General features: G+C 37.4%; 3 protein-coding genes across 5 annotated transcripts; 1 reads left to right on the top strand and 2 right to left on the bottom strand.

The window, feature by feature from the left end:
* Positions 1-58: 58 nt before the first annotated feature.
* LOC122567717 (probable phospholipid hydroperoxide glutathione peroxidase) lies at positions 59-1,416 on the bottom strand. Its single transcript, XM_043726606.1, has 3 exons — positions 1,263-1,416; positions 1,121-1,159; positions 59-781 (listed from the first exon to the last, which is right to left on the bottom strand). Exons 2-3 carry the CDS (start codon positions 1,125-1,127, stop codon positions 177-179), a joined length of 612 nt encoding a protein of 203 aa, XP_043582541.1. The 5' UTR covers positions 1,128-1,159; positions 1,263-1,416; the 3' UTR covers positions 59-176.
* A 484-nt stretch (positions 1,417-1,900) lies between these two features.
* LOC122567716 (pre-mRNA-splicing factor ISY1 homolog) lies at positions 1,901-3,663 on the top strand. Of its 2 annotated transcripts, XM_043726605.1 has the most exons (5): positions 1,902-2,058; positions 2,131-2,200; positions 2,283-2,305; positions 2,396-2,714; positions 2,813-3,663. In XM_043726605.1, the coding sequence occupies exons 2-5, from the start codon at positions 2,198-2,200 to the stop codon at positions 3,179-3,181; spliced, it is 714 nt and encodes a 237-aa protein (XP_043582540.1). In that variant the 5' UTR covers positions 1,902-2,058; positions 2,131-2,197; the 3' UTR covers positions 3,182-3,663. The 2 variants fall into 2 exon arrangements, with proteins under 2 accessions (XP_043582539.1, XP_043582540.1); XM_043726604.1 differs by having other exon boundaries at positions 1,901-2,200.
* Positions 3,170-9,729, bottom strand: LOC122567710 (synaptotagmin-14). 2 transcript variants are annotated; one of them, XR_006316868.1, is made up of 9 exons: positions 9,463-9,729; positions 8,170-8,358; positions 7,822-7,956; positions 7,680-7,738; positions 7,235-7,411; positions 6,844-7,164; positions 6,365-6,748; positions 5,667-6,250; positions 3,170-5,363 (listed from the first exon to the last, which is right to left on the bottom strand). XR_006316868.1 is itself a non-coding variant. In XM_043726590.1 (8 exons), the coding sequence occupies exons 1-8, from the start codon at positions 9,494-9,496 to the stop codon at positions 6,038-6,040; spliced, it is 1,512 nt and encodes a 503-aa protein (XP_043582525.1). In that variant the 5' UTR covers positions 9,497-9,729; the 3' UTR covers positions 3,170-6,037. The 2 variants fall into 2 exon arrangements, 1 of the variants encoding a protein (XP_043582525.1); XM_043726590.1 differs by having other exon boundaries at positions 3,170-6,250.
* Positions 9,730-9,842: the final 113 nt, after the last annotated feature.

Raw genomic sequence — 9,842 nt, 5'->3', positions numbered from 1 at the left:
GTATATCGTTTCATATATATGTATAATGTCTTAAATCTTAAGAAAAAATTCAATCTCATTGTATAGGAACAATTTTTATTTCTATCGATAATGCAAAGGATGTCAAAAACATAATATACGACAAAACTATTGCTGATAATTAAAACTGAATTAAGAAAGCAATAGTATAAGGGAACTTAGAAATACTTCTTCAATTCTGATTCCATTTCAAGAGGACTGGTAGTTGGTGCATGTCTGGCAACAACTTGTCCTTCTTTGTTAATGATGAATTTAGTAAAGTTCCATTTGATGCTATCAGTTATGAATCCACCTGCCTGTGTCTTCAACCATTTCCATAATGGATGCGCATTATCTCCATTAACATCAATCTTTTGAAACAGATCAAAAGTAACGTTATATTTTTTGACAAAATTTAAGATTTCTATGGAATTGCCTGGTTCTTGGCCACCAAATTGATTCGATGGGAATGCTAGAATCCTTAAACCTTCCACCTTACTGTATTTTTCATACAATTGTACTAGTTCTTTATAATGTGTATCTGTAAATCCACAGTTGCTAGCAACATTAACAATTATACAAACATGCCCACGATATTTATTCAGCATAACTTCCTTTCCATGTATATCTGTAGCATGAAAGTCATAAATGGAAGTAGCTGATTCCCAATCTTTGTCTTGATTAAAAGAAGCTGAAGTTGTAGCACTACATTGTTCTTCTTTATTGTCTTCGCAATTCTGTGCTATCACTCCGTAAAAGCATAGAGCTGTTAAAAATACCAATTCTACAAAAAAAGAAAGAAACTTGATTAGTAAATTACCTAAGAATGTAAAGTGTAAAAATTGTTATAAAAAACGGCACTATTCAGTTAACGTTTCTTAATATATTTTTTAATAAATATCTACCATTTCTTAAAATTAAAACTGATTTCAAACTACCTTAAAAAGCCAAAACAAAAGGACATAAACAAATTCATGCGACTCTGTGTCTTCTACGCTACATAATAATTGATCAAATATCTCGGAATGTTCACTAAGTATCATTAAATTAGCATTAAAAGGTTAATCTTCAACGTTATTTCTAATCAAGATATTCAAAATGATATTAAAACAATACTACTTACTCTGCATTTTTAATCAAATGTTGTTATCCTGTATCCAGACTTGAATAAAAAAAAACTTTCTTATTAATCTTTATCATATTATCGTATTAAATATTATCCTAAAAATATTTAAAATACAATTGAAAATATTAATATACTTTACCTTATCACTATTGTTCGATAGAAGTGTCCGTACTCTTCAACGCTTTGAACACAAATGCGCCGATCTTTCCTTTGTCTAAAGTCTAGAATTCTTAAGAAACTCGAACTTGAAACACACAAACACACTGACGTCTGTCCAGTTCTGTTCTTGAATACATACATACTATATAGCATCGTGGATTCTGGAATGTTAATAGAATAAAACAACGAAATTTTATTCTGCATTCATTATCCATCTCAGAACATATTTAGTTTAACATAGACAATTTCTATATACAATCAATGACAGTAGTAATATTGCACCTATAATTGTTTCATATATTGCTTTTTTACGAATTAACGACAGAATATTACAATTACACAATTGTTTTCAATCTCTAATTCTACTAAAACAATCATAAACAAAAATAAAAATTATGGTTAAAACTGAATGATTTTTCTTTTTCTCTATTATGAGTTAGACAGGCACATGTATAAATATATATATTGCATATTTATTATATGTATATATATGTATGTGTATATATATATATATATATATATATACAATAAAAAACTGCGCCATTTAATATCAAGAGGTTTTGTCGATTTATTTTGTTCGATGCTCACGAACACTACTTTACCTGCACGTGATAAACTCGTTGTTGTGTATACAATACTATAACCTTAAAGATACAACAGAATCATAACCTATAAACTACAATCACATAAACGTTTATATGATCGTGCTGTACACTATACTTTGTCATTTGTCATCGACTACAGAATAAAATTAAATTTATCGTTGTTATAATAACGTAAGAAAATGAGGCAATAACACTGTTTAAGACATTCTAAACAAACATAAGTTTATTTGGAAAAACTTACAGATTATACATATCTGAGTATTTGGACAGTACTAAATTGTTTTATTGAACATTGTTATTTATATAAAAAATGGTAAGTGTAGTAGACGTTGATATATATTACAAGAAATTAATTATATTCTTTTAATATACTTAATTAATGTTACTTCTTTCAGGCGCGAAACGCAGAAAAGGCTATGTAAGTATCATAAAAAGAAGATATTTGCTTGAATATAATTTATGAATTCTTCTGTTTTTTATATTTAGTTAAACATTCGTTCTTTAACAGGACCACTCTTGCTCGGTGGAGAGCTGCACAAAGCAACGAAGGAGCCAGAAAGGAACAGGAAAGAAGACCGTATTTAGCTTCTGAATGTAGAGACTTGCGAAAAGCAGAAAAGTGGAGAATGCAAATAATTAGAGAAATTGCAAAAAAGGTTGCACAGATTCAAAATGCTGGTCTAGGGGAATTTCGAATTCGAGATTTGAATGACGAGATTAATAAATTGTTGAGAGAAAAACGACACTGGGAAGCTCAGATAAAAGAGTTAGGCGGGCCTGATTATTCCAGAGTAGGACCACGTATGCTAGACCATGAAGGTCGTGAGGTATAACGTGTTTTTAATCTTGCTACATTGCTCTATTTTTAATAATAATAAATAGTAAGTAATATAAAAAGGTAACAGGTAATTATTACAACATTTAGGTTCCTGGAAACCGTGGTTACAAATATTTTGGAGCAGCGAAAGAACTACCAGGTGTTAGAGAATTATTTGAACAAGAACCACCGCCTCCACCTCGTAAAACGCGCGCTGAGTTAATGAAGGACATCGATGCTGATTATTACGGTTACAGAGATGACGATGATGGAATTTTGTCGCCTTTGGAACAGAAAGCTGAACAGGAAGCAAGGGAAAAAGCAATGCAGGAGTGGCTAACACAAAACGAGAAACAGCCAGAAGTAGAAGAAGAAATTGAAACAACTGCACAAAAAGCAATACCGTCGCAACAAGATATTCAGGAAGCATTACTTGCAAGAAAAAAACAAGAACTATTAGAGAAATATGTACTTTGACAAATTTTATTTCTTTTTCTTTATGTATTCAGTAACAACTATTTGTAAGTTTATTCGTTTAATTGTATTAGAGTACACTTTTATAAAACGCGACAGATATAATATAATTATTATTAATTTAATAACATTGATTAAGGTAATTATTTTGTGCAGTAGACGTTCAAACTTCAATTAATTCTTATCGAGAAAGAGTGCTGTAGATAAAATATAGATAAAAATCCAACGTTAGTCTGTTTATAATCCTCGCGATCTTTAAAGATTTTTCTTTTTGTTTTATATATATATATATGTATATATATCCTTTTTTATCGACTTTGTAAGCACTGGACACTCAAGAAAGCGACACAATAGAATAGAACATCAGAGAACAAGACAATCTGAATTATCGAAATGTAAGAATTTGTTCACCCCATACATTCATAATTGCCAAACATTGTTGGATAAATAAAATTCAATAACTTTGTTAAAACACTCAAAATTAACTTCGTACACTCTCTTTGTCTAATCAATGCCTTAAATGTCTTTGGCCAAGGATTCTTCGTTTCATCGCCATTGAATCATCCCGCGAAAAGCCAGTCATTTGCTTTAAAATAGTTCGATGCAATTACAACTATATTGTAACAAATTGAGAACAATCAAAGGCATAGAAATTACCCTGAAAAACCTCTACTCGTTAATTAAGTGTACGTATCGATCACAAATATTTCAAAAACATTCTGTTATTGCCCGCATCGGGTTCGACCCATCCACGATGAGAGACCGAGGACTCTCCTCTTTCTACATCATTCTCACGCAAATCTCTGATCCTCGTAGTTAATATCGTGTTGCTTATAAACAGACTGTACAATATACAATTATGTTACCAAGACTCAGAAGTGGAGAAAGTATCCTAAGAACGTTAGCTAAAATCCCGGTACGCTTAAAACTTTTCTCAAAGTAGAGAATAATTCTATCACTCACTTTCATGCTACGTATCTTCCTCGCTGTTGTTTTCTCTTCTCGCTTCCTGAAAACGCTAAAAGTTGGATGAGATGCATCAACAAACGCACATCACTACGATATTATCGATTATCGATGATTATGCTAAATCCGAAAGCGCTAAAAGTACCTCTTTAAAACTGCGTTTGAGAAGAGCATTGTAAAAAGAACGTCTGCACATTTGATACGAGAAAATTCATGCACATACGTAGTAAACAAACGAAAATGAAACTTCTGAGTCCTTGCAATCGCGTTATACATTGTCTAAATACGTAAAACGAGAGAATAGTTCGAGCATGGATTAATCATCGTTAATCACCTAAACGCTAAGCTTGAAAAAGTCAAGCGTTAAACGATTCACAGCATCTGGTAATTTTTTTATCCATTAATCAGTCGCCTGCTTCGTCCGGTATCCAATTCCCTCTAATATAAACGCGTGGAAAAAACATTTCTACATAACCTATCGTACTCACACGATAATGTATACTACTAGTTTAATAGTAATATCAACTCTACGATCACATCTGCGTTTACGAGGTGCGTTTTGCGAGTTTATTGTGCGTCGTTTAATTGTGAATCTGTCCTCGTATACGTTCCCCTTTATATCCCATCGATTAACTATAACCCCTCGACGCTACTAATTGATTAACCGATATCCTGTATACACGAAACGTCCGTAAAGTTAGGATACGTAAATGTAAGCACGTTGTTACACGTATCAAGAATACGACAATGAATTATGAAACTTCGCAACGTGCTTTACTGATATTATCAAATATGTATTACTAAATTAAGGATATACGTGTATATATATATATATGTATAAATAATAGTACGAAGAAAAGAGAAACGAACAAACGAAGCCAGAGTATGTAGGAAATTAGAAAAATTGTGTACAGCCTTGACTTTCTCTCGAAACATTATTCGCTGCTCCCATACTCCACGCAGAAAGGGGTTAATTCGTTTCGCGCGTCAATCCATTCTCGAACCATGTGATCGAAACAGCAAGATTCGTGGCATCGATTCAAACGAACAAGCACTGCAAATCGAATATTCCGCTGAAAGTGTCGCGGAGCGAGAGAGGAAAAGTTACGTTTGCTTAGTTAGCTCGTCCAAAGGAGAACGGCTAGAGGATCGCGGTTCATAATGGGCTCTCGACTTGGCTGGGTATCCCACGACGATTCTCCGTCGACGGACACGCGGCCTAAAAAGGGTGAAAGGCACAAAGTAAAAAATAAACGATTAAAGTTGGCTCAGGCACATATCGAATCGAAGTCGTTTTCGCGGTCCATCTGCTAATGTATTATACGTTCGACTTTTGGGACCGACAAAATGCGTGTTTGCATATTTGTAACGTGTACGTATGTGTGCACGTGTAATTGAAATATGTTTTACGTATATGTAAGTAGATAAACGTGTATATACATATACGTGTACGTGTGCGTATGGATCATGTATGTGTCATGCGTTTACGTTCTTTCTCTGTTTGCATATGTAATATACATACGTAATATGTATGTTGAAAACACCCTCAACTCCGTCCGGCGTATCAAAAAGGAATGTACTTGGTACATCGATAGAGTTTTGAACTCAGAGTTACCACGTGCTAAAATTATGATAGCTCTGATTCGCAGGATCAACAGATCGACATATTGACTTCTGTGTTCTGTTCGGGCAGTACAGGCTTTATCTCCAATAAAGAACAGCCGCGTTCGTCTTGAAAAATCCAGTTGCTCTTCTACACGATCAGTCGTATATAACGGTACGCAATCGGGGACCGTAATCTGCACCGTGTTCTATCTGTCAAACCATATCGTTATCGTTAACAACATCGTAAAATGTATTTCCGTGACAGGAACTCTTTCGTGATCGGATGTTTCAAGGACGCAGCAACGAGTGCCAGCGTTGAACTTGCGCCGGTTGTCTTGCTGCGCGCATATCGTTCCAATGTTGAAGCTCCTCCGTGCCGGAACTGTTTAATCCCAAACTGAGCCAACCGATCATTTCTCTTCCCTTTCTTCCCATTCCGCCTCTTCGTCGATTATAAACCGATAGAAAGAGGGTTACATCTCCAAGTTGAAACAGAGCAACCTAAACAGCCATTACGAGTATAACATTTAATCAGATTCGTTTCAAAAGGAGGAGAGAATATCTGTTCGAATAATTTTCCATCGAGTTGAATTATTTAATTAGCTGTAAGCTTACTTGGAATATAAATGTTTCCTTGTACAGGGGATTCGGCTGAGCCCGTTTCAGACCAGTTTTCGATCGTTCCATTTCGTGACCGTTGCTATCCATGAGAGCGAGCTTAACATACGTGTCGGGTGGTTTCGTGTCGTTCCCGCCGCCACCCCGAAAATGAGATCCTTTAATTATTTCTATCGATAAACGTCCAGTCGTCCCGTTATACGCCAAGCCTATTAAAATTTCTGCTACGCTTCCACCCTTCATACTGCTGCCGTAAGGAGGTGCAGTATGAGACGCGTAAGTTGGCACACGTGCAGTAGGTGATGCGTATGATTGAACTGATTGCTGTGATCCCGTGGAATCGCTACGAGTCAAACTACTAGTTGTTCCCCAATCTTGTACCTGCGAAAATCACGTTCATTCTACCGTTATTTTCTTCGACATTGAGGATTGGAGAAAAAGACAACTACGGATATTATTGCATATAGATGTTTTACCGAAGAAAAAGGTGGAGGTTGTAGCGTTAACCAAAGCGTAGTTTCAAGCTGAAGATTGATCTGATCGAAGGAGACTCTAGCTTCGCCTAGTAATCTCTCTCGTCGCATTCTTCCGCCCCATAGATACACTCTTAGGCGTACGCCCATGGCGTTTACGTCCTCTGGATTTACACGTGGAAGCAGAAAACTCTCCATGTACTGTGGAGACGTGCCCTGGCGTACTCGAGTTTTACGGCGCTGTTTCTTCGATGGTAAGAGCACGAGCCGCACTTGACTACCGCCTATACCTTCGGGATAATTTCGTCCTTGCAGCACATGAACCTACAAAGTAAGGAAACTCGTTGGTTTCGATTGAATCGTAAACGAATTTTCCAATGAAATTTATACGAACCGTCATCTCGCGCATCGGTGCATCATATAGGAAAGCGACTTCCAAGCTACCCACTTCTTCGGTGATGGTACCCATTGTTGTAATAACGTCGTTGGTAGTCGAACCATTTTGCTCCACCTCTACCTCTTGTTCTCTGTTATCGAGAATAATACCAGAGGCCCCGACTTCTACCACACACTGTGTATCAAACGAAATCATTCGATTCGTTTAAGAAAAGTTCATTTTAAAAGCATACCGAATTAGATGACTCCAAGTGTCGCGCTAATGCAAAGAATAGGTCGCCAACGACGATATTATGTGGTTAGAACGTTGCGTGATAAAATACGCACGGATATCCGACCACCGGTTAATTATTTACTCGACAATCGTGTAGATTGGGAACGCGATATTCGATCGCGCAACATGACAACGCCGTTTTAACTATAAACGTTTTATTCTCATTCACCTGTTGTTGATCGCTGGGCGAGTGTTCTTCCGTGCAGCTGCTGGAGGTAGTGCCGGCATCTGAAACACGATCGATCAGGAACGGACGCAAACTTAATGAAAGAGAACATAAAGAAAAAAAAATGGATAAAGGAAAAACTAACCCAGAATGGTCGGTCCATCCTCCGCTTGGATAGTCAAAGTATCCGGCGGTGGATGAGAATGCGAATTCAGTCGACGAAGGACGTCCTCTTCCGAATCGGAACTAGTCTCTGGATCCGAATAGGAAAATGCCTTCCCTGCCGAGTTTCAACATTAAACCCAACTTTCGGTTAGGTTCGTTTAATTTCAGGTACAAAGTAGCTGATAACGATCTTTGAAAGGACTGGAAGCGGGGATCACATATAGAAAAATCGCGCCTGCTTCTGGATCGCTATTACGTGTGTACTTTTCCAGCAATTTCAAAGTAAGCAGCAGAAAGCACAGGATCAGATCGTTCGTCGACAACCTACCTATGTTTTTCGCAATCTGTGAGGTGGAGCCGTTGTTAGGCTCGCAGAGGGGCACGCAAACGCCACCGAAAAGAGTGGTCGTGGATGGTGGAGTGAAGCACCATTTGCGTGACAAGTACAAGAACAGAGCCAACAGGAGGACCACGAAACCAGCTACGGCACCCAGAAATGCTGTCGCTTCCACAGGTACTGTAATGTCGATCGATCGTGAGAATGACTGGTTGGAAAAAACTACTGGTCGTGTATATTATTTATCGTCCTACGAATGATCGATCATAAATGAAAACGAGCTAATAGAGGGAAGGGAAACGAGATGGGAAGAATCATAAAAAAGAAAGGAAGAACGCGATGGAACGGACCGGACGGAAGGTTCCGTGCAAAAAGCATGATCAAAAAGGGTACAGGCAAAGCATAAGTTATTTATTGACCACAGAGAAAAGGCGTTCACCCATACACCGATTAAATCTTTCCCTCGAACGGCGGTCGTACGTGTCATTGATGTATCGAACGCGTTAAAACAGCAGCGACACATTACGTCGTAATGACCTGGAATAATTAACCACCGCTCGTCTTATCGCGGAAACCACTGCGCGATATTGCACACCGAGTACGGTTAATGAATCGCGGTACAAAGATCTGTCGAAATCATTTGCATCCGTCTCCTTCCGTCAAAGATATCGTTGAAATATCGTCGTAAACGGAGGCAAATGCTAACTAAAATTGTTGATTTCCGTCAACTATCAACGATAACTTGGATATAATGATATTACCACACATTCAATTATAAAGAATCGACAGAATTGTTACTCGTTGTAATTCAGTAAAAAATTGAGAGCGAAAAGAAAACTATAGGGGAGGGGACATTATTTAAAACTAATGTATTTCGAAATAATTTTAATTTGCGCAATGCGGAAACCGTGGAATGCATTTACGTTCTAATCATTCTCGATTAATCAAAAAGAACGACGTATGTAGAACATTTTATGTAAGAACCTGGTAATGTGTCAAGGGATTACTGTCACGTCACACGAATTAATTTTATTGGAAATTGTTGAATGATTCGAGAAACTATTAGAAGCATCGTGATGTATTTAGATGGCGAAAAAACGTCGAAAGGGGTGCGTGCTCTATTCAGATTTTAATAACTCTATCACGATTGAACGTTGTTCGTTAACGAATCACGATCATCGATATTTTGAGGTCAATGTTTCCGTATCGAAGTGTACCAGGTCACATCTGAACAGTTGAATTCGTTAAAGGAGTTATAGACAAAGTAGAAGATAGTGGACTTACCCGCCAGAAAATGGTCTGATCCTGCCAGAATCATGCTCGCCCTTGTGTCACATTAAAACCTTCTTACGTGGTTCTGTCGACAGGCCGCGACAAATCTTCCGCGAATAATAAATTCATTATCCACTCGATGTGGAATTGTCCAATACTCGTGGTTGTTCACGATCACCGAGAAGCGTGGTTACAAGACAGTCGAATAATAATACGTGGGCGGGGATGTACACAGCACTCTGTTGCTCGTCGAGTCGTGCGCCTGCAATACTGTGACCAGCTATACGCATGCGCTTCATGGCCACGCATTCTTACGGTGCAAATTTCTTTCAACAGAGATTCTCATTTTAACACAATTTACACTTCTTTGACATGAAGTTCGTAATTCAATT

This window comes from Bombus pyrosoma, linkage group LG5 (genome assembly GCF_014825855.1).
Source record: "Bombus pyrosoma isolate SC7728 linkage group LG5, ASM1482585v1, whole genome shotgun sequence".
Lineage (NCBI taxonomy): Eukaryota > Metazoa > Arthropoda > Insecta > Hymenoptera > Apidae > Bombus > Bombus pyrosoma.
Note: the sequence above shows the minus strand (reverse complement) of the source record. Positions and strands in the feature narration are given on the sequence as shown.